Here is a 23,401-nt window from a genome sequence, read left to right as displayed (position 1 = left end):
TTTCTTTTTTTTGAGACGGAATTTCGCTCTTGTTACCCAGGCTGAAGTGCAATGGCGCGATCTCAGCTCACCGCAACCTCCGCCTCCTGGGTTCAGGCAATTCTCCTGCCTCAGCCCCCTGAGTAGCTGAGATTACAGGCACGCGCCACCATGCCCAGCTAATTTTTGTATTTGTAGTAGAGACGGGGTTTCACCATGTTGACCAGGATGGTCTCGATCTCTTGACCTCGTGATCCACCCGCCTCGGCCTCCCAAAGTGCTGGGATTACAGGCGTGAGCCACCGCGCCCGGCCTATTCCCATTTCTTCATCCATTTTATTGATTTTAATATTTGCTTTTTGTAAAATGCTTCCTACCCCTTTTGGAACTAGGCGGAATATAAACTAGTCAGAACCTCTCTGAGCCTTATTTTTCCCATCTACAAAAAGGGCATGAGTCAAATTCCTGAGGGGTGGTGAAGATTTAATGCCTTCCTATGTGAAAGTGCTGAATAGGCGCTGGCTCATGTCAATTTCTGCCTCTGCTCACCAGCTAGAGCCTTACTGGCGTCAGGTCCCGTGTCCAGCCCCCATGGTCCAGCCCTGCTGCTCACCACTGGGAGGTGAAGACTGCGTAGATGTGGGGAGCTGTGGGAGAATCGGCGGGCAGCAGGACCGCGTGGCGGATGACGTTGAAGGGCAGCTGCCCCGGCTGGGTGCAGAGCAGCTGGGCCTTCAGGAAGGTGGTCCACTTCTTCTGCAGCAGCTTTTCGCCGCCCACGTCGTTCTGGGAACACAGGGAGAGTCAGAGAGCGCCCCAAGCCCCGCGAGTCCCCGCCCCGCTCCCTGCTCCCCGCTCTCATTGGGCGCCCAACACTCAGTCCCACCCCTGCCATCTCCCCATTGGCTCTCCTCCAGTTAGCACCGCCTCCCGCCCAGGCTGCCTACCTTGCAGACTCGAGCCACCCGGGATGTGTGGAGCCTCTCAAAAAAGTCAAACTCGCTGGCTGTCTCCTCGAAGAAGAAGTAGACGAACTGGGTCGAAGGGATGGCTGCCACGAAAGAGGCGTCCGCTGCGGGGGAGAGGCAGATTGGCTTAGGGACTGAGCCCCTAGATGCCCTGGGTTTGCCTGGGTGAAAACCCTTGGGTTGGCCTGGAGGCCAGGACACAGGCTTCCTCGGGTCCCACAGCTTGTCGAGGGGTAGCGTTAGAGGTGGGAAGGAACACAGACCATCTCTCCTACCTCATCCACCATCCCGACCCCACACGTCACCCTTTCACAGAGAAGGAACCAGAGCCACGGAGGGCTGAGAGAGGACTTGATAAGGATCCTAGTCTTCTGTCTCCCTTGACCCCACCTTTTCCACCACAAAATAAATAAATAAATAAACAAAAATGGCGGGGCGGGATGACTGGTACTTCTTCTTCTTCTTCTTCCTTTTTTTTTTTTTTTTTTTTTGATATCCACTACAGGAGACTGGTACTTCTTTAATGTATTTACATAAGACGAAAGCTTCAAAAGGGCCGGAACTTGGTCTTCCCTGGTATGTATCCCCTGTGCCTAACAGTAATGCACACATTGTACCCTCCATAAATGAGAGTTGAATGAATTAGCAATTCGCAGTGCCAGGTCTCTGGGACTCAGGAAAGGGGCCAGCAGGGGTCAGGTCCTTACGATGCAGCCAGCGGAGGAAGGTGTCGGTCTTGAGGACAGGCTGGGATCCCAGTGTGCGCATCAGGATGGGCTCACTGCCCAGGAAGTTGTTCATGGTGCCAGAATAGAGCGTCCCATCTAGAGTGGGGGAGAGAAGAGAGATCTGATGGGCTGAAGCGCTCCTCTGCCCTCCACAGACCTGCCTCTGAATGGGGTTGGCATCCATATCAGTCTCGGGGGGGGGCCCTGCATCAGTTCTGCACCTTCCTGGGGAGCCCCAAAGCCCAGCTCCGCCCCCTCACCAAGCACCCCTCTTAGCTTCCTCTCGCCACAGGAAATGGCAGATGGCAGTCCCGTGTGGCCCTCCGTGTTTGGGCACTTTTCCAGCCTTTCTGTGGCTACTCGCTCACATACCTAGCTGAACCACTGGCCAAGTTGAATCGCTTATTGATCCTGGAAGGTGACCGTGTTTTCCACTTCCACAGCTTGAGTCCTACGCTTCTCTCCCTGGAATGCCTTCCCTGCCATCTGCCTACCTATCTTTCAAGGTCCTGCTGAAAAGCCGAAGGCCATCTCCTCCAGGAAGCCAGGTGGGAAGTCTGTAATAGGTGGTGTCCAGTAGTGCATAGAGACATGGTTTCTCTCTCTTGTTTTTTTTTTCAAGACAGAGTCTTGCTCACATCCAGGCTGGAGTGCAATGATGCCATCACAGCTCACCATAACCTTGACCTTCTCAAGTGATCCTCTCACCTTAGCCTCCCAAGTAGCTGGGATCCCAGGCACTTGTACGGCTAATTTTGTTGTTGTGGTTTTTGTTTTTTTAGTAGAGACAAGGTCTCACTATGCTGTGTTGCCCAAGCTGATCTCAAACATCTGGGCTCAAGTGATCCACCTGCCTCGGCCTCCTAAAGTGCTGAGATTTCAGGTGTGAGCCACTGCACCCAGCCTAATTTCTTGTTTATAATTCCTATACTACCCAGCACAATGCCTTGTGCACCAGAGGAAGTGTTCACACATCCCGGACCCTCGTGCTTCTGTGTCCCTCCACGTGCATCTCTTTCCACCTCTTTTGTGGCAATTTCAGCAGGAGCTCGTGGCTGGGGTGCCTAATTCTCCCTCTGATCTTGTGCTCTGGGTGGGTTCCCTCTCTCTCTTTCCCCTGCCTTTCTTATTTTGTTTTGTTTTGAGACAGAATCTTGCTTTGTTTCCCAGGCTGGACTGCAGTGGTGAGATCTCGGCTCACTGCAACCTCCACCTCCTGGGTTCAAGTGATTCTTGTGCCTCAGCCTCCTGAGTAGCTGGGACAACAGGCGCACGCCACCACACCTGGTTAATTTTTGTATTTTTAGTAGAGATGGGGTTTCATCATGTTGACCAGGCTGGTCTCGAACTCCTGCAGTTATGTGATCCACTCACCTCAGCTTCCCAAACTACTAGGATTACAGGCGTGAGCCACCGAGGCCTTTTTTTTTTTTTTGAGATGATCTCACTGTGTTACCCAGGCTAGACTCAAACCCCTGAGTTCAAGCAATCCTTCCACCTCAGCTTCCAAATGACTGGTTCCATAGGCACGAATCACCACACCCAGCTTCCCCTGCCTTTTGGAAAACTCTGTAATATTCCGTATTTCACAGTGTGACTGGAGAAAGCAGATGTTGGGACGAACTGGGAAACCTGATACTCACCCACCAAGACAGCTGTATGCTTGTGAGCGGGGTCAAAAGGGCTTTGGCCTTTTCCTTCTGTGACCTTGTCCTCCAAGATGGGCAACAGGTAGGAATCTTGAAGTTCCTAAACGGGGAAAGAGGCTGGGGGGCCAGAACGCCAAGGTCTCACATCTGGGAAATGAGGGGCTTGAGGAAGGAAGGGAATGGGACATAGAGGGAAATCGGTCTGGGGCCAGGACGTTCATGAGGGTCCTGCATCTGGAAGGGCAGAGTTTTCCAGAGCTGCAGAGGAAAGGCGGGGGTTGATGTGAGAAGAGATGCTTGGGGACTAAGTGCTGGACCCCAGAGAACTCACAATGAAGGTACAAGCAGGGCTGAAGGCGAAGGTGCCGCAGGTGTAGAGATGGGTGGCATTGTAAGAAACCAGGACACGGATGAAGTTGAAGCACTGTGTCTGAGGGAGACAGAGAATTCAGGTCTCCAGGCCACTTGCCTGAAATTCCTGGGCCCCCAGAGGCTGCCCCCTCACTTCCTAGTGAGGAGAAAGGCTGGGTAATGCGTGGGCAGTCCCTGTCTCTCTCTGTAGAACAGAATCCAGGAGATAACCATGCAAACAAATACCCTCCACTGCCGCTCAACCTGAGGTCATCCAGGGATGGTCTAAGGATGCCAGGGCTCTCCACCCCGAGCCCCCACTCCCCCACCTCCACTTACCTCATTGTTCTTCTTCTTAAAGGCACATTCACTCTTCTTTCTCTCACTGGCGGGCCATGGTATCTGAAAGTGGGGAGTTGGGAGGGCAAGATTTAAAGAAATAAGGTCTTCAGTTCTAGCTGTGACCTGCCTCCCTTCTCTACTCTAAAGTGAAATCACCAGCAGGCATGGTGGTTAGTGATACGCTGATGGCAGGAATAACACCAGTTTGTGACGATGGCTATTACTCAGATGATACTGATACCAGACATAGCTCCATGATTGAACACAGCCTAAGGAAACAGACAGACCCAAGTTTAAATCTAGACTTGGCCATTTCCTGACTGAGAGATTGTGGTCAATTTCATAGGCTACTGGTAGTAGACACAACCACAACCAGGTGGCATATACAAAACACCTAACACGAAGCATGCTATACATGGCAGCAGTTGTAAAACCACACATTTCCTGGGGGAATTGTTTAAAATGTTGGTTCCTGGGTCACACCTTAGAGAATCTGCTTTTTTTTTTTTTTTTTTGAACCCTCCCGGGTTCAAGCAATTCTCCTGCTTCAGCCTCCCGAGTAGCTGGGACTACAGGCACCTACCACCATGCCTGGCTAATTTTTGTATTTTTTGTAGAGATGGGGTTTCACTATGTTGGCCAGGCTGGTCTCGAACGCCTGACCTCGTGATCTGCCTGCCTTGTCCTCCCAAAGTGCTGGGATTACAGGCATGAGCCACCGCACCCGGCCTGAGAATCTGCGTTTTTAACCAGCATCTCGTGTATGCAGGTGATCAGCAGACTACACATCGGGACACACGAACCATGGAGGTGGTCGGTATATGGCTAGCACCGTCTCTCCCTGTCTTCCTTCCTTCCTCACATTGTTCCCATTAATAGGGTAACTAAGACACAGAAGCATCAGTGATTTCTACTAGTGACTGGATATCAAATTATTCGTATGATTTGAGTCAGTGTTTTTTTTTAATATGTCAGGGATTTCCATATCAATCATTTTTGCAATCAATATTATTCAATCGCCCAGGCACAGTGGCTCACATCTGTAATCCCAGCACTTTGGCAGGACGAGGCGGGCAGATCACGAAGTCAGGAGATCGAGACCATCCTGGGGCTAACATGGTAAAACCATCTCTACTAAAAATACAAAAAATTAGCTGGGCATGGTGGCATGCACCTGTAGTCCCAGCTACTTGGGAGGCTGAGGCAGGAGAATCACTTGAACCCAGGAGGCAGAGGTTGTAGTGAGCCAAGATCACGCCACTGCACTGCAGCTTGGGTGACAGAGTGAGACTCCATCTCAAAAAAAAAAAAAAGTGAGGCCACAATAATCTTTCCTGTCTGTTGTATTGTCAAGATACATATATAAAGAGAATTGCTGATTCCAGATAAGAGCAATTGAGCTATTATGCACGCATAGGCACCCCAGCCCAAGGCAGCTGCTGACCCCCTCCTCGCTCACAGCCCATACTCTTTATCCCTTGACTCCTCACCATGTTCTTTAGACTGAGCACCCCTGGATCCTGGATATCCAAGGCCAGAATGGCTTCTCGAGCCCCCACATAGAGAGTATTTCCATCATCACTCAGGAGCAAAGCGTCAAAATCCTGGAGGCCCTTCTGGTGGAAGAAGCTTAGTGCCCTACGTTCATCTCCTGTTGGAGGTAGTGAGAAGGAGAGAGTGATGAGCAGTCGGTGGGCAGGCAGCTGACTCCTGAGATAAAAGTGGGGGAAGGGGAAGGGTTGCCTGAGTGTGCTCCCCAGGCCTTGGCAACTAGACCCTCTCTCTTCTGCCAGCAGCTCCCCGCTTCACCCTACCCCGCCAGCAGCCACAAGAGCTTTGTGTGCTGAGCCCACAGTAGAGAGGGTCAGCCAGAGACAGGGTAATGGGGACAGGAAATAAAGTAAGGTACAATGGATGCTCTTCCAGGCCTGGGACAGGGAGGGCTGCCGTGGGGAGGACACCTTGGTCCTCACTAGGAGGGGGAGCAGCAGGTAGACAGACAGGCAGGAAAGTGTTGGCAGCCGCAAGCAGGAAAGCTACATGCAGACAGGAGGCTGTGTGTCAGAGGGTCGCTCTCGCCACCCACCCAACCACCCCTGCTTTCTTCCTCTTCTGTTAAAGGAAATTCCCACCAGTAGAATCACCATGAACAGAGAGGAAATATTTTTCTTCAAAGATCCGTGTGGGCATGCCTCGATGTCACCTGGGCAGGGATGGTGAGCCAGGTGTGGGAGGCTCACCTAGGTCCTCTCCATGACCTTGGCATGGTGGGGTGGGTGGGGGTGTATGTTCCTGTCCCACTGGAGCATCAGCAAGGAGGAAGAAGCTCCTCAGATCCTCTCTCATTAGCACTTGCACTGTTGCATTAGTGACAAGGCTGACTAGCTAACTGATACCTTTGCAGGCTCAGGGAATCTTACACAGGACAGAGGGGAGGAGTTGGGGAATATGGTGCAGTTGCAGGCTGGAAGGGCAGGCCTCAGGGACAAGCATCTCTTGGAGGCCAGGCCTCCCCCAGAGCTGCATAAACCCCTCAGTTACTGAACAGATCACCCTGTATTCATGGTCTGATTGCTCATGTGCTTCCCTGTTGTGACTGTGAACACCTGAGCGCAGGGGCTGAGGCTCATACGTGTTTGTATGCCCGGCACCCAACACAGAGGAGGTCTCTCCATCAATGGGCAATATACATTTCCTTTACCAATTGCCCCAGAAAGACGCTAAAGACACAGCCACGCCCAGCCACCTACAAATCCTACAGCATCTATGATCTATGTCCTTTCCTCAATCTTCTCCCTGGAGGTGAGGGGGCCAGCAGCCTCCACAGTCTCGGTAAGAAACCAGCCAGGCTGTGCTTGTGTGTGTATTCCAGGGCCCATTCTCTGACCGGCCATCCCACGGTCCTGGACATGGTATGTATGGTCCAGCGTGATCTATGTGGTTGGCATGGGTGTGGCATGCCCTGGGTCACTGGGTCTACACATGGTCTTCTAGCATGGGCCTTGACTTTGGGGTACCTGGGAGTGTGAAAGCAGTTAGGGATTTGAGGTGCCCAGCTCGGTGACAGCAATATTTAAGGAAGAAAAGAAAAATCACCAACTTTGGAGAACTGGAAGAAGCGGTGCCCCTGGCCCCATGCATGGCCCCCTGTTTTCCTCAATCTGTGCTTCAAGCGGCTTTTCTTTCCATTTGGACTTCTATTTCTGGCTGTGTCTCTCTTTCTCTGAAGCCCCCTGTTTCTCCCTGGCATCTCTCTCTGAGTCTGTTTCTCCATGTCCATTTCTCCCCTCCTCTGTTCCTCTCTCCTTCCTCCACCCTCCTCCAGCTCTGCATTGCTATCCCCATACTTCCTGCCGTCGGACACTTACCTGCATAGTATCTGACCCTGGGCGTGGGCCCCTGCCCACCTCCCCCCGCGGTTGTCGTCGGCAGCAGCAGCTGGAGCAGTTGGAAGAGGAAAAGGCCCAGGAGGCTCCAGGGGTCCAGGCCCAGGGCTGGGAGGGCCATGCTCAGCCACAGGCTGTCACCAGGGAGCTCTGGGGAAACAGGCACCCGGGCACTTTCTGGGTGAGCTGTCCTTACCACATCCCCCCTGGGGACCAATCAGAAAGCCCCAGGCAGCAGAAGTGTGTGTGTGTTGGTGGGGGGTGGGCATTAGGGCAGGGAAGGTTCCCCATCTGGAAGGGCCCTAAGAGAGTCTCACTTTCATCACCCTTCAGGCCTCAGCCTGTCACCTCATTGTCACCTCTGGGGAGGAGCCCAGGTGTCCCCCATCCTGCCTCTTCTGCTGTCTTCTCACCGACAGTTCTGCTCTGCCCTTTTCTTGCCTGACTCTCAACAAGTCTTTCCTGCCTTTCCTCCTTTCCTTCCCTCTCCTCACAGCCCAAGCCCAAATCGTTGCCTGGCTCTGGGCAGGGGACGTTTTGGGAAGCAGGTTCCCGTACCCAAAATACAAATTCCTCAGCCCTTCCTCTCCTGTCACTTTCAGATCTGTTGACACGTTGTGCCTCATACTCAGCTCTGACCCAGGTGGGCAGACCAGGTTTCAGTTGGTCTGCTCTAACCTCCCCCACCAGCCCCAGCTGGGCTCAGGGTCTTTGAGACTCAGGCCCGCCTGGCCCGATTCTTCCAGGGAGGTGAGAGTCCATCCCGCCAAGCTGGCTATCAGCATTTCCCGGGGAGCAGCCTGGGCGGGGTGGCTGGCCGGCCCCCAGCCTCTGCAGCTCCCCGGCCCCCTTGTCTCTTGTTCCTGTTGTCTGCCTCCCTGGGCCTGTCTACATAATCTTCCCCAAGACCACCCACCCCAAGTCACCCATCTCACCTCACATACCCTTGAACCAGCCACAGTGGAAAACCTGGTGTCTGGATTCTAGGGCGGGGGTGCCATTCAGGAGAAAGAAGAAGCAGGGTTCCCAGGCCCCAGAGGCACGAGACAGAAAGCTCAGCCTGGCTGGAACGGGAGTGCAGCCCTCCAGGTGCCCATCGTGCCAAAGCCAGCACTGGAAGCTCTAGGCCAGGGAAACCGGAATTTCCACCTCTCGAGTTGTGACAGATCCTGGCTTGGGCGGAAGTTGGTGGATTGAGAGGGAATAAAAAGAGGTTCACCCTCCTCACAAGAGATACACTTCTCTCTCCCTCCTCTTGCTCGGTCCATCCAGAAAGTCTGAGTCCCTTCTAGGTCATTTCAGCGATTTCCTTGCCTCTCCATCATGTCGCAGCCAGTCTAACCAGCCTAGCAGCGGTTTCTCCCCTGCTTCAGATTTCGCAGATAGGGGACATGACACATTCCTCTTTTCACTTATCCACAAGGTGGGGTCTCTCCACTGCTACCTACTGGAAAGTCCCTGCAGTGATCTAACCTTTAAACCTCCCACTCTCAACTGGGCCATAATCTTTTGAAAAAAATAAAAGAATTGTATTAGGCTCTTATCTGTGATTTTGCTGAGGAAGTCCCCCTTGTAGTCTAATCTCCATCACTCTTTGGCATCAGGCCAGTAGGAAGCCCAGAACATTTCCCATCTGAACTCATGCTCACTGACCACACTTCGGAGGCACCCAACCCCCAAAGGTAGCTGGCTGCTCACCTCTCCCCAGAGGCTCCAGAGGGAGCCTCATAATGCAGAGTTAATGAGGCATCCAACGCCCAGAACTCCATGGCCTACAAAGTGGGTAGGTTCCTGCCCACTCAACGCGGTCAGCTGACTGCAGGTTAAAGAGCACAGACATCCCAGGGTTAATCCACCTCTAATAAATAATCCACTTCTATCTGACACGCGCACTCCTCCCTGGCAGGAAGTCCTTCCAATAGTGTAACTTCCATCCTTCCTGCTACAGCACCAGCCAACTCGGGGGATGTTACAGCTCATGCTACTCCTTACAATTCCTCATCTGAGCTACTCAGCCTTCTTTCATCTCTCAGTTTCCCCAGGGACTGATCTCAGACATAACCCTCCTGACAATCATTTCTGTCAAGACTTGCCTAGGACTCCCCCAGACTCTCCCAGAGACTGGTTGCCAGGGCCCTTCCAGCTTCTTAGAATCAAGAGAAACTCCCGTTTACTCAGACCCTACCTTCTGTGTCTCCCCAACCCCCAGCTCAGATTTGGGAAGCCAATCTGCCCCTGGGCCTCCCTGCTTAAACAGATTGGCTTATTTGGGTCACTGGGAGGAGTTCTGATACGGGAGGCTGAGAGAGTTCCAGCCCTACACTCCCAGCCTGGTGCCCTACTCCCACCATCCTGGAAGTGGCAGACTCCATGTCCTGCCCCCAGTTCTTCCTCCAGACATCCAGAATTCTCCCAGCTCCAGACGTCCTCTTCCCCAGCCCCTCTAGCCAATATGAATAGTTCACACTACCAGACTTTAGTCCTCTCAACAATTTTAGCAGCTAGATACCGCCATAATCCCACTTTATGATAAAGAAGGGAGGTTACACAGGTAGAAGCCAAGTTAAATTCAGATCAGCCTCATTCAATAGCAAATGTCTTAGCTACACAGACTCTACAGCATCCTCGTCCCTCAGTCCTCCCTCCTGCCCCCGTCTAGGAAACAGTTCTGGCCACTTGGATAGAAAAGGCAAGGTTGGGCTGGAGGGTGGTGAGCTTTATCTACACTAGGTGAAGAAACGAGATCTCTGGGGTGATTTCTGAGGACGACTTTCGACAGGGCAAGAGCAGAGCATTAAACCAAGCGTGCCCCTTCTTCTTCTTCTCTCTCTTTTTTTTTTTTAAGACGGAGTCTTTCTCTGTCACCTGCTGGAATGGAAGGCTGGAATGCAATGCCACGATCTCGGCTCACTCCAACCTCTGCCTCCCAGGTTCAAGCCATTCTCCTGCTGCCCCAGCCTCCCAGGTAGCTGGTACGACAGACAAGCACGTGCCACCAAGCCTGGCTAATTTTTTTGTATTTTTAATAGAAATGAGATTTCACTATGCTCACCATGCTGGCCAGGCTGGTCTCGAACTCCTGACCTCAAGTGATCTGCCCGCCTTGGCCTCCCAAAGTGCTGGGATTACAGATATAAGCCACCGTGCCTGGCTCCAAGTGTGGCCCTTCTGAGCACACTTATTTGGGTCAATAAAGCATTTCAGAGGGAACAGAAACCTCCCTAAAGGAAGACTGTGAGGTACCACCCCCCCCCGCCTCTGCAAAGGACTCCTGGTCAAAAAGAGCCTAATTGGAAGGGCACCTGCCCCCAGCATTGCACCCCTCACACCAGAGCCTCTGCAGTCAGACCCCAAGCCCCACTGCCGTCTCCCTTGCTTCAGCTGGCAGGGCCCCAGCTAGGGCCGGCTTCACGGGTACAAGACGTGTGCAGTCACGGGAGGCCCGTGCTCAGAAGGACCACGCTGGCTTTAATGCTCTGCTGTTGCCCTGTTGAAAGCCCTCATAATACTTAAACAAGGGGCTCCATATTTTTATTTTGCACTGGGCCCCACAAATTATATATCAGGTCCTGCACACAGCATCAAAGAAGCTCAGGGCTGACAAGGTACTCAGACATAGCCCTCCTGGCAACCATACGAATGAGGAAGCCAAGGCCAAGGAGAGGAAGTACTTTGGCTGGGGTTGGCGTCAGGCAGCAGGTCAGGTCGGGCGATAGTGGGAAGGGGTCAGATGTTCAGGGACCTGCCCACAGGGGCCGTGCCATTTTCATAGAGCCGATCTGAGGGTTCCCCAGCCCATTTCTTTCTTGTTTTTGTTTTTTTTTTTTTTTGAGACAGAGTCTTGCTCTGTCGCCCAGGCTAGAGTGCAGTGGTGCAATCTCAACTCACTGCAACCCCTGCCTTCCCGGTTCAAGCAATTCCCCTGACTCAGCCTCCCCAGTAGCTGGGACTATAGGCGCCCGCCACCATGCCCAGCTAATTTTTGTATTTTAAGTAGAGATGAGGTTTCACCATGTTGGTCAGGCTGGTCTTGAACTCCTGACTTCAGGTAATCCACCCACCTCGGCCTCCCAAAGTGCTGGAATTACAGACGTGAGCCACCGTGCCCGCCCCCTCCCCCCCACCTCCACCAGCCCATTTCTCCACAAGCCTTGGGTCCTGCCATGACAACACTGAGTTCACCCTCTACCCTGCCAGGATCCAGCTCCTCCCCTGCAGCCTCTACATAGCATCCAACGGTAGCCCCTTCCTGCCAGCTTTTATTGTGCAGAGGAAAGGTCTAGAAGTGGAGGTGGGAGGGGAGCTGAAGAGGTTACTTCCCGCCCCTGCTCCATGCTACCTCTGAGCTTCAACCAGCCCCAGGGGCTCAGTCTCTTCTGCGCCCCTGCAGAGCACGGATGCCTCACTAAAGGAGCGGCTCCTAGAGCCAGGAGAGAAGCCACTGTTGGCTTCACCAAGGATCTGGCAGGTCCAGTTTCCCCCGCCTCCTTCTCCCTTTCAGCCTCAGGGGCAGCCCACGGAAGAGCCCAGTCCTGAGGAGCATTGCTTCCCAGCTTCCCATACTTAGCTCCACCTGCCCTGGCCCCAATCTGCCTTCTTGTTATGATCACAAGCAAGTCAAGTCAACTTGTATCTATTGAGTGCCTAGCGTGTGTAGGCACTAGGGACGTCCCCAAGCCTCTACACCCCCAGCGTCCCTCCACCTCTTCCCACCCCCACTGTCTCCCAGCATTTTTGCCTCCCGCCAGCTCAGTCCCTCCTAACCCCTTACCCAGAGCTTCCTAGGTCCCCTCCTCCAGTCTGACTAGCGCTGGAAGGCTGCGCTGAGTGTCACACACAATGGCCCGACCCCTCTGTCTGCCCCTTCCTTAGGGCAGAGCCAGCACCAGACAGTGGCCCCGCCCTCTCCCTTCAGAACTGTCTGTCAGTTCTCCCGCTCCCTTACCTGGAGCTTGGGGATGCCGCTGCGTTTCCCTCCCTCTGGAATGCCAGGCTTTCCGGTCTCCCAGTGCCTCAGCCCCTGCCACACCCCCACCCCCATCCTCAACCCCATCCCGCCTCACTGGTCCTCAGTCACCATGGCGACCGCATCTCTAAGTGGGAGGGACTAGAATCTCCCCATATTCTTCCTCCTCCTACCCGTGTCCCACTGCGCCCCACCTTCTGTGGCTCCTGGATTCACACGTGTGGAGGAGGAGGGGCTCCAGATGTGGGAGGAGGTGAAAGGGGGGTACAGTAGCCCCCGTCCCCACTCAGCTCCCTTACCCACCCTCAGCAGGCTCCATGATGCAGATGTCCCCAGCTGGGTTCAGGGGGTCAGACAGGGCCAATTCTCCTTTACGGCCAGTTCCTCTGGGTTTCCCTCTTTCCCGGGAACTGTGTATATGCCGGGGCAACACAGCCCAGCCCCATGCAAATTCAGTTTGCCAATGAGGATACGAGTGAACTCACAAATATCTGTGCAGATAAGTCAAGGGACAGCCTCTGTCAAGAAACCCAAGGAGCCCTCTCCTATCACAGTATCCTGACTTCTAGGGAGGGGATCCACTGCTGCGTTCAGGCTCTGCCTCTCCTTCCTAAGCTGCCTGAGAAGAAGGTGGCTGCCCCAGAAGCCTTCTCTAGCTAACACCCTCCAAGACTAATTAAGAGGGAAAGGTTTGTGCTGGAGGAGGAAGGGTAGGGGGCAGACTTCAGAGGACTTTCCAAGAGTCTAGACTAGATGGGCATAGAGAAAGAAGACTGAGCTGGATTATTTCCCCTTTGGGGAGGAGCACAGGCAGGCAGAGGTTTGTGTGGCGCCTTTCTGGGGGCCGAGCCTGTACCCTCTCACAGCCCTGATCCTAAACAGCCTTGTTACTAGAGCTCCCTTCTGTCTCCACTGGGCCCTAAGTTCGTTGGTAAAATGAGGAGTTGAGAAAGCCCCTTCAGGCCTGGCACGGTGGCTCACAGCCTCACTTTGGGAGGCCAAGGCGGGCAGATCACCTGAGGTTGGGAGTTCGAGACCAGCGTGACCAACACGGAAAAGCCCCAACTCTACTAAAAACACAAAATTACCCGGGTATGGTGGTGCACGCCTGTAATTGCAGCTACTTGGGAGGCTGAGGCAGGAGAATTGCTAGAACCCTGGAGGCGGTGGTTGAGGTGAGCCGAGATCACGTCATTGCACTCCAGCCTGGGCAACAAGAGAGAAACTCCGTCTCAAAATAAAAAAAAAGAAAAAGAAAAAAGAAAAAAAGCCCCTTCCAGGCTTTCCTCTCTCAGTTGGCAGGGGCACTAGAAAAGGCACCATGAGTCTGGGACAAGGGCCCTGGGTCCCAGGCCTGGAGGCCTGTAGCCTGCTGTGTGAGTCGGGCAGGGCACTTGCCCTCTCTGCCTCCCCTTGGTAAAATAACGGCTTTTCAGCCCACCTGGGAGCAGCGTGGCTCCAGCAGTCTTCACAGTAACTATAAGAGGAAGGAAATGAACGTGCCGGTGTCTGCCCCGGGTAGAAGGTTTTATGGACCAAGACTGGTTCCCCTTTAGGTCTGAGTTGGAGTGGCGGTTGAGCATTAGCCTTGGGGTGAGGCAAGAAGGGCATGGCATGCGCGGAAAGCAGAAGTGGACCCCGAGCGGGGCCGCCATGTCCCCACTGCTTCCTGACCCTCCACCTCGCTGCCCCACTGCACCTTGGCCGCGGGGACTCAGAGAGGGCCTGCTTGTCCAGGCTTCTCTCCCCTGGGACTGAGACACATGGCAGCATGGGGAGAAATTGAGATTAAGATGGTGGGGTGTAGAGGACCCTACAGTCCTGTTACTAGTCCTGTTACTAGTGCAGTAACAGGAAGGAAGCGGGAGAGCTGCAGGAAGCCCTCACACCCGCATTGGACATCCTTGGGTCCCTGCCCCTATTTTCTTCCCTTTTAGGGGAATTGGGCCCAGTCTCTGTAGCAGAGAAGGAAGGAGCTGCATTTCTGAAATAACCCAAGGGAATGCGGGAGCCTGCAGGTCCCACCTGGCCCCACTTCAATCCAGGTCACCCAGTCAGACTTCAGGGACCTCCCCTGGCCTTGCCATATGAGAGTCCAAACTTCCAGAAAGACCTAAATGGTCTTGATGAGAGAGTTGGGACATAGTCTGGGGTGGTGGCCATAGCCATAGTTAGAAACTCACTGATGTGAGCTGGACACCCAGGCCTCCCGTTTGCAGTTCTGTGAGTTGGAGAGGGAGAGAGAGCCTTTCCACAAGCTAATCTCCATTTCTCCTGCTGCAGCATATATAATTCTATTTCCTCTGGTTTGTCTAGCCTCAATTTCCCTACCTGTCAGAAGATGGGGTGTTGGGGGCCCTGTGTCTTTGATTGCAGGGGAGCAAGGCACAGCCGACAGAATTTAGAAAATGAAGGTCTTGGGGAAATGAGATGGGGGAGTGGAGGGAGGAGACCCAGGCATCCTGCTCCTTAGGATATGCCCCTCAAGATCCCTGAGGTTGCCCCTTCCCCAGTCGAGGCCAGAGGACCACCCCCTGCATTGTCCACTGGAGTTGACCCACAGACATGTCTGTAGTCCCAGGGTCCTGGCATCCCATCCCTCCCTCCCACACCAGGGACCACAGTCCCCCTTCCCACCACGTTGAAGCCTTACCCCCAGCCCAGAAGTGGAGACCCTAACCCAGGCGTCCAAGACTTCCAGCAGAGTCTGCACTGGACAGGGGGTGGAGCTGGGGCAGGCATGGCAGGGAGAGGGTGGGGACCCTGCCAGCCCCCTCCAGTGCCCCAGTTCCCAGGCAGCTCTTAAAGGGACCAAGGAGAATTAGCCAGGGGCAGCTTAAGGGGGTGAGTGTAGAGGAAAGTAGGTGGTGGGGAGATGACTGGACTTTCCAGGGGCAGGGGGGCCAGAGTGGGGACCACCTGACACCTCCCCTCCTCCCCTGGAAGTCCCCAGGGTTCTCCACCTCGATTTTCCCTCATCCCATGAGACCCCCATGCTGGCCACTCAGCTTCTGACTCCACCTCCTCAGATCCTGGCCCCTGTTCCCCTTGGGCCCCTGCCCACTTCCTCCCCTCCTCCATATGCGTGCCACCTCAGTCTCCGGTGAGAGCTGCCAGCTGGCACCGGCTGGTACTAGGCACGGAGAATCAGCCCAAGGAGTGAAAGGGCCTGAGGCCTGGCCCCCGAAGGCGGGGGGAGGCCAGCACCCCAGAATCAGTCGGAGGTGTAGGCAGCACCTTCCCTCCCAGTTGCCTCCAAGTCTTATTTCCTCTGCCCCTCTGGACACAGCGCAAGGGGGCACCGAGGCTCTGCGGAGGACCCTGGCTCACCCGCTCCCTCTGCTTCCTGTTGAGCTGTCAGGATTGTGATATGGAAAAGGAAAATGACTTAGTTACACCAGGAGGGTCTGGGGCAGCTGAAAGAAGCCCACGGCAGAAGAGAGGGACAAAGGAAATGGAAACGGAAGAGAGCAAACAAACAGCAGAAAACCTCAATTCTCATGTCGCTCCTGTACTCACAAGGCTCCCTGGCTTCCCAGAGCCCGTGGAATTAATTTCACACTCCCCAGAGGGTACTGTAGACCCCTCTCAATGCTTTAGTGCAGGGTGCGGAGGGGCTTTTCCCCAGTCAGCCTGGACTCTGCCTGTCTCCACGTTTCTGTTGGTACTGGATCTCCCACCTGGAAGATGTACTCTTCCAGGATAGTTCTTCTCATTTCCACTTGATGGAACTCTTCCTGTCCTTTCTTTTTTTTCTTTTTTTGAGACGGAGTTTCGCTCTTGTTACCCAGGCTGGAGTGCAATGGCGCGATCTCAGCTCACCGCAACCTCCGCCACCTGGGTTCAAGCAATTCTCCTCTCTCAGCCTCCTGAGTAGCTGTCTTCCTGTCCTTTCATGCCCAAACAACGCTTTCCTCTGCAAAGCCCTCCTGGGTCCTCCCACAGTATCCTGAATTGCCAAGGTATTTTCTGAGGATCTGGAGTCCTGGGTGACTTGGGGTAAACCTCTTCCCTCACTGGGTCTCTGCCGCCTTGATTAAAATGAGAATGGTAATAACCTGCCCACTAGTGGTGAAAGTGAAAATTAGTTCCAGTCTTTTGGATGATACTTGGCAATAGGTCTCCGGTTCTGCAAAAGTGCTCCCACAGCTGGGCATGGTGGCTGCGCGTGCCTGCGGTCCCAGCTACTCGGGATGCTGCCAGGAACGCAAGGCTGCTGTGCACTATGATCAAGCCTGTGAATAGCCACTGTACTCCAGCCTGGACGACATGGTGAGACCTTGTTTCACAAAAAAAAAAAAAAAAAAAAGTAGCCGGGTGTGGGGGTGTGCACCTGTAATTCCAGCTACTCGGGAGGCTGAGACAGGAGAATCACTTGAACCCGGGAGGAGGAGGTTGCAGTGAGCCGAGATCACGCCATTGCACTCCAGCCTGGGCAACAGAGCAAGACTCCGTCTCAAAACAAAAAAACAAACAAACAAACAAACAAAATTTTTTTTAAAAATATGCTCACATTGAGCGATTCCATTTCTGAGTCTACGCATTTACTTTATTTATTTATTTATTTTATTTTTTTGAGACAGAGTTTCGCTCTTGTTACCCAGGCTGGAGTGCAATGGTGCAATCTAGGCTCACCGCAACCTCCGCCTCCTGGGTTCAGGCAATTCTCCTGCCTCAGCCTCCCGAGTAGCTGGGACTACAGGCATGCGCCACCATGCCCAGCTAATTTTTTTGTGTGTTTTTAGTAGAGACAGGGTTTTGCCATGTTGACCAGGATGGTCTCGATCTCTTGACCTCGTGATCCACCCGCCTCGGCCTCCCAAAGTGCTGGGATTATAGGCGTGAGCCACCGTGCCCGGCGCATTTACTTTAAATACTTAGCAAGCACCTACAATATAGTCGGGCACTGCACTAGGTACCAGGGACGTAGCATGAAAGAAACAACAAAAGACCTGTCCCTCAGGTGCGCGCATTTTGGTGGAAGACATAAATACACAAGTGCAATGTATGTTCAATTAAATGTCCTGGAGAAAAATAAAGCAGAAGGAGTGGCTGGGAGGTGGTAAGACTCTGGATGAGGAGGATGCTACTCTTATAAAGTTTGGTCAGGGGGCTGGGCGTGGTGGTGTAACCCCAGCACTTTGGGAGGCTGAGGCAGGTGGATCACTTGAGGTCAGGAGTTCAAGGCCAGCCTGGTCAACATGGTGAAACCCTGTCTCTACTAAAAATACAAAAATTAGCCAGGCATGGAGGTGGATGCCTATAATCCCAGCTACTCAGGAGGCTGAGGCATGAGAATCACTTAAACTTGGGAGGCGGAGGTTGCGGTGAGCCAGATTGCATCACCGCACTCCATCCTGGATGACAGAGTGAGACTCCATCTCAAAAAAAAAAAAAATTGGTGAGAGGGCAGTGGGCATGGTGGCTTATGCCTGTTATCCTAGCACTTTGGGAGGCCAAGGCAGGAGGATCGTTTAAATCCTGGGAGGTCGAGGCTGCAGTAAGCCATGATCATGCCACTGCACTCAGCCTGGGTGACAGAGTGAGACCTTACCTCAAAAAGTAAAATAAAATACATAATCTAATTTGGTCAGGGAAGGCTTTACTGGACAATGACATTTGAATAGAGATCTGAAGAAAGAGTGAAAACAAGACATTCAGATATTTGATAGGAAAAAATGATCCAGGCAGAGGGAACCATTAGTTCAGAAGTCCCGGGGCAGGTGTGTGCGTGGTGTGTTCTAGGAATACCTAGGCAGCCACAGTAGCTCCAGTGGGGTGAGAACAAGGGAGAAGAGTGATAGATGAGGTGGGCGGGGTCATCAGGCACAGCTTTGTCTGCCATTGTGAGGACTTTGGCTTTAACATTTTCATGCTTTGGGAAGACTCAGGGTTTTGAGCAGAGGAGTGGCCAAACGGTTAAAGGATTGTTCTGCTGCTGTGCAGAGAATAAACCGTACAGAGCAAAGGTGGGAGACCAGTTATGAAACTAACGCCGTAATCCAGACAACTGTTGACGGTAGTGGCGGCAGTGGTGATGGGAATGGCCTGGTTCCAGACTATTTTATTGTATTTATCTTATTTTATTTTATTATTTTGAGATGGAGTCTCACTCTGTCACCCAGGCTGGAGTGCAGAGGCACGATCTCAGCTCACTGCAACCTCTGCCTCCCAGGTTCATGTGATTCTCCTGCTTCAGTCTCCTGAGTAGCTGGGATTACAGGAACGCGCCACCGTAGCTGGCTAATTATTGTATTTTTAGAGATTTCACCATGTTGGCTAGGCTGGTCTTGAACTCCTGACCTCAGGTGATCCACCCACCTCGGCCTCCCAAAGTCCTGGGATTACAAGCGTGAGCCACTGTGCCCGGCCAAATTCCAGACACATTTTAAAGATGGAGTTTTGCTAGTGGACTGAATGTGAGGTATGAGAGGACAAGGGAAGTTAACAATGACTCCAGGATTTACAGCCAAAGCAACTGGAAAGGCTTAGACACAAGAATCGCTTGAACCTAGGACGCGGAGGTTGCAGTGAGCCGAGATCACACCACTGCATTCCAATCTGGGCGATAGAATGAGACTCTCCCTAAAAAAAAAAAAAAAAAAAAAATTGGGAGGAGGCCAGGAGTGCTGGCTCACACCTGTAATCCCAACTAATTCAGGAGGCTAAGGCACAAGAATCGCCTGGACCTAGGAGGCAGAGGTTACATTAAGCCCTGATTACACCACTGCACTCCAGCCTGGGCAACACAGTAAGACTGTCTCCAAAAAAAAAAGTATGTCGGAGGTGGGGATGGGGAGATAGTGACCAAAGGGTTATAGTTTTAGTTAGGCAGGATGAGTGAATTCTGGAGTACAGCATGTACAGCAAGGTGCCTGTAGTTAGTATTTATTTATTTATTTATTTATTTATTTTTGAGTCGGCGTTTCACTCTTGTTACCCAGGCTGGAGTGCAATGGTGCGATCTCAGCTCACCGCAACCTCCGCCTCCTGGGTTCAGGCAATTCTCCTGCCTCAGCCTCCTGATTAGCTGGGATTATAGGCACGCGCCACCATGCCCAGCTAATTTTTTGTATTTTTAGTAGAGACGGGGTTTCACCATGTTGACCAGGATGGTCTCGATCTCTTGACCTCGTGATCCACACACCTCAGCCTCCCAAAGTGCTGGGATTACAGGCATGAGCCACCACGTCCAGCCTGTAGTTAGTAATTATGTAGCTCATACTGGAAAACTGCTAAGAGAATACACTTAAATGTCCTCATCACAAAAGAAGTATGTGAGGTGATGGATATATTAGTTTGATTTCATAATTTTACAACATATATATCAAAACATCACATTGTATAACACTGTTAATATATACAACTTTTATCAATTATACCTTAATAAAGCTGAAGGGGTTATGTTTATATAATAAACCTTTATAAAATGTCTGCAAATCATATGGTCTAATAGCTATAGATAGATACAAGTGAGAGCTTTCTCTCTTAATCTTTTATTTTATTATTATTATTTTAAATTTAATAGAGACAGGGTCTCACTATGTTACCCCGGCTGGTCTCAAACTCCTGGACTCAAGCAATCCACTCTCCTTGGCCTCCTAAAGTGCTGGGATTATAGATCTGAGCCACCACACCTGGCCTTCTCCTAATCTTAAGGACTGATATGAAGCTAGGGTGCCTGTAGTCCCAGCTACTCAGGAGGCTGAAGCAGGAGGACTGCTTGAGCCCAGGAGTTCAGGACCAGCCTGGGCAACATAGTGAGTTTCCAACTCTAAAAAAAACACAAAAAAATAAATAAACAAAATGCAATATGAAGAATATAATCTTGCTGGGCACAGTGGATCATGCCTGTAATCCCAGTGCTTTGGGAGGCCAAGGCCAGTGGATTGCTTGAAGCCAAGTTTGAGACCAGCCTGGGCAACATAGCAAAACCCTATCTCTATTAAAAATACAAAAAAAAAAAAAAGAGAGAGAGAAGAAGAAAAAAGAAAAAAAGCCAGGTGTGGTGGTACATGTCTAGTCCCAGCTACTTTGGAGTCTGAGGCATGAGAATCATTGCAACCTAGGAAGTAGAGGTTGCAGTGACCTGAGATCACACCACTGTACTCCAGCCTGGGCAACAGAGTGAGATTCTATCTCAAAAATAAAGAAAAGAGGACGGGCGCGGTGGCTCACGCCTATAATCCCGGCACTTTGGGAGGCTGAGGCGGGTGGATCACGAGGTCAAGAGATCCAGACCATCCTGATCAACAAGGTGAAACCCTGTCTCTACTAAAAATACAAAAATTAGCTGGGTACGGTGGCGCACGCCTGTAGTCCCAGCTACTCGGGAGGCTGAGGCAGGAGAATTGCTTGAACCCAGGAGGCGGAGGTTGCGGTGAGCCGAGATTGCACCATTGCACTCCAGCCTGGGTAACAAGAGCAAAACTCTGTCTCAAAAAAAAAAATAAATAAATAAATAAAAATAAAGAAAAGAAAAAGATAATCTTTTCAGGCCAGGTGTGGTGGCTCACGCCTGTAATCTCAGCATTTTGGGAGGCCGAGATGGGCAGATCACTTGAGGCCAGGAGTTTGAGACTAACAACATGCAAAACCCTGTCTCTAACAAAAATGCCAAAAATTAGGCAGGCATGGTGGCGCGTGCCTGTAATGGCAGCTACTCAGGCGCCTAAGGCAGGAGAATTGCTTGAACCTGGGAGGTGGAGGCTTCAGTGAGCCAAGATCAAGACACTGCACTCTAGCCTAGGTGACAGAGCAAGATTCTTAAAAAGACAAAAAAAAGCCGGGCGCGGTGGCTCACGCCTGTAAACCCAGCACTTTGGGAGGCCGAGGCGGGTGGACCACGAGGTCAAGAGATCGAGACCATCCTGGCCAACATGGTGAAACTCGGTCTCTACTAAAAATACAAAAAATTAGCTGGGCACGGTGGTGCCTGCCTGTAATCCCAGCTACTCAGGAGGCTGAGGCAGGAGAATTGCTTGAATCCAGGAGGCGGAGATTGCGGTGAGCCGAGATCGCGCCATTGCACTCCAGCCTGGGTAACAAGAGCGAAACTCCGTCTAAAAAAAGAAAAAAAAAAAAAAGAAAGAAAGAAAAAGAAGGAAGGGGATTTTACAAAAATTATTTTATTTAAAAAAATTTATTTAAAAAAAAATATTTAATGCCCTGGGCAACATATATTTACTTGTTTTTTTTTTTTTGTTTTTTTTTTGAGAGGGAGTCTCTATCACCCAGGCTGTAGTGCATTCGCGTGCTTGGCCTACTGCAACCTCTGCCACCCAATGCAAGCAATCCTCCTGCCTCAGCCTCCCGAATAGCTGGGATTACAGGCATGCATGACCACACTAGCCTAATTTTTATATTTTTAGTAGAGATGGGGTTTTGCCACTTGGACAGGCTGGTCTCCAACTCCTGACCTCAGGTGATCCGCCGGTCTGAGCCTCCCGAAGTGCTGCGATTAGAGGCGTGAGCCACCGCGCGTGGCCCTTACCTGTGTTTTGAAATTTACTATATGATATGTATTTTTTGTTGTTGTTGCCCAGGCTGTCCTCGAACTCCTGGGCTCAAACAATCCTCCCGCCTCAGGCCCGGAGTCACGGGAACTACAGGCTTGCGCGCCACCGCGCAAGGCCAAGCATGTATTACATTTTAACAACTTTTTTTTTTTTTTTTACATAATGAAATGTGGCTGCTGGGTGCTGACTTGTGCTGTGAGCATCATGTGAGGCGACCACGTGTGCGGACGCCTTAACTGCTGAGTCCCCGGCTGCCGCCCCCGCCGCGCTGCCAGATTGTGGGGCAGTATTTGCGTGCGGCCCTATGCCCTCAGCCCTCCTCCTCAAGAGCTGGGAACGTCGCCTGCTGCTCCCAGCGTTCCCCAGCCCACAGTGCCCGCGCAGTCAGCCCACCAGGGTTCAGCGAGCAGCGAAGGACCCCCCACCCGGGATGTGCGGGCGCCTCACCCGCCGTGATGGGTCTCTGGCGCCCCCAGGTCCCCGGCTCAGGAAGTGCAGGAGGGCGTCTTCGCTTTGAGACACGTGACTCCTTCGCTGACATCTAAGACCCCATATCTGTGGGGCCTCAGGGTCTTTGCTTAGGCCTAGGAAAGGAAGGGTTTCCTTCTTTGAAACTGCCCAACCCAAACAGGGACCCCTTCTTCAAACCTTCCTTTTTTTTATTTTTTTGACACGGAATGTTGCTCTGTCGCCCAGGTGGAGTGCAGTGGCACGATCTTGGCTCACTGCAACCTCTGCCTCCCGGGTTCAAGTGATTCTCCTGCCTCAGCCTTCTGAGTAGCTGGGACTATAGGTGCGTGCCACTACACCCAGCTAATTTTTTGTATTTTTAGTAGAGATGAGGTTTCATCATGTTAGCCAGGATGGTCTCCAGCTCCTGACCTAGTGATCCACCTGCCTTGGTCTCCCAAAGTGCTGGGATTACAGGCGTGAGCCACCGAACCCAGCCTACCTCCTTCCTCTGAACCTCCCTTCCCCAAACGCACTGTGGGCTCTCAGCCCATGGTGGAATCAGGAGTGTCCGGCATGACCTCAGGGGCGCTTCTGCTCTCAGTAATTTTGCTTTTTCACATGTTTTCCCATGATCCTAGCCAGACATGCCCTTTTCTCACTGACTCTTGACTGCAGGCTCAGCTCTGCCCAGGGAACATAAATAAACTTCCAGAATCTTGGGAACTGTGCCACCTTCGAGCTGAGAGGCCTGAGTTCCAGTGGCCTAGGAGCCAATACCTACCTCTCAAGAAAGTATGAAGGCCAAATGAGATGCTGCAGAAATGCTTTGGAAACTAGGAAGGGCCAGAGAAAGGCTGGCTTATATAATTCATTTTTCCTGTTTGGGACCCCTCCCTCAGTCTGGCCCCCAGGTTAGAGCACCCTCTGAGGCTACTTGTCCGGACACCTCCCTTTGTCTGCAGTTTGTTTTCTGACTCCCACTGGGGTGTACTTTCCCTGAGGACACTGGACATCTTGTCTTGTTCATTTACCAATCCCCTAAACTGAGCACAACGTGGCAC

The 23,401-nt window shown here is 52.3% G+C and overlaps 1 protein-coding gene across 5 annotated transcripts in view; it reads right to left on the bottom strand.

The window, feature by feature from the left end:
- The window catches only part of SEMA4A (semaphorin 4A), a 30,556-nt gene extending 15,516 nt beyond the window's left edge, over nt 1-15,040 (bottom strand). Inside the window, exons 1-9 of one of the 5 annotated variants that reach the window (XM_012449844.2) lie at nt 15,023-15,040; nt 7,386-7,553; nt 5,508-5,668; nt 4,015-4,077; nt 3,656-3,754; nt 3,319-3,424; nt 1,655-1,771; nt 927-1,051; nt 593-765 (exon numbers count right to left, since the gene is read on the bottom strand). In XM_012449844.2, the coding sequence (XP_012305267.2) occupies nt 593-765; nt 927-1,051; nt 1,655-1,771; nt 3,319-3,424; nt 3,656-3,754; nt 4,015-4,077; nt 5,508-5,668; nt 7,386-7,524 (983 nt within the window). In that variant the 5' untranslated portion in view covers nt 7,525-7,553; nt 15,023-15,040. Of the gene's footprint in view, nt 1-592; nt 766-926; nt 1,052-1,654; nt 1,772-3,318; nt 3,425-3,655; nt 3,755-4,014; nt 4,078-5,507; nt 5,669-7,385; nt 7,554-7,961; nt 7,980-8,338; nt 10,428-12,348; nt 12,499-15,022 lie in introns of those variants that run through there. The other 4 variants (XM_012449843.2, XM_012449842.3, XM_064370782.1 and 1 more) reach the window with 4 other exon arrangements.
- Nucleotides 15,041-23,401: the final 8,361 nt, after the last annotated feature.

Source organism: Aotus nancymaae, unplaced genomic scaffold (assembly GCF_030222135.1).
Source record: "Aotus nancymaae isolate 86718 unplaced genomic scaffold, 86718_ANA_hifiasm-v0.15.2.pri h1tg000108l, whole genome shotgun sequence".
Classification (NCBI taxonomy): domain Eukaryota; kingdom Metazoa; phylum Chordata; class Mammalia; order Primates; family Aotidae; genus Aotus; species Aotus nancymaae.
This window is presented reverse-complemented; position numbering and strand designations above follow the sequence as displayed.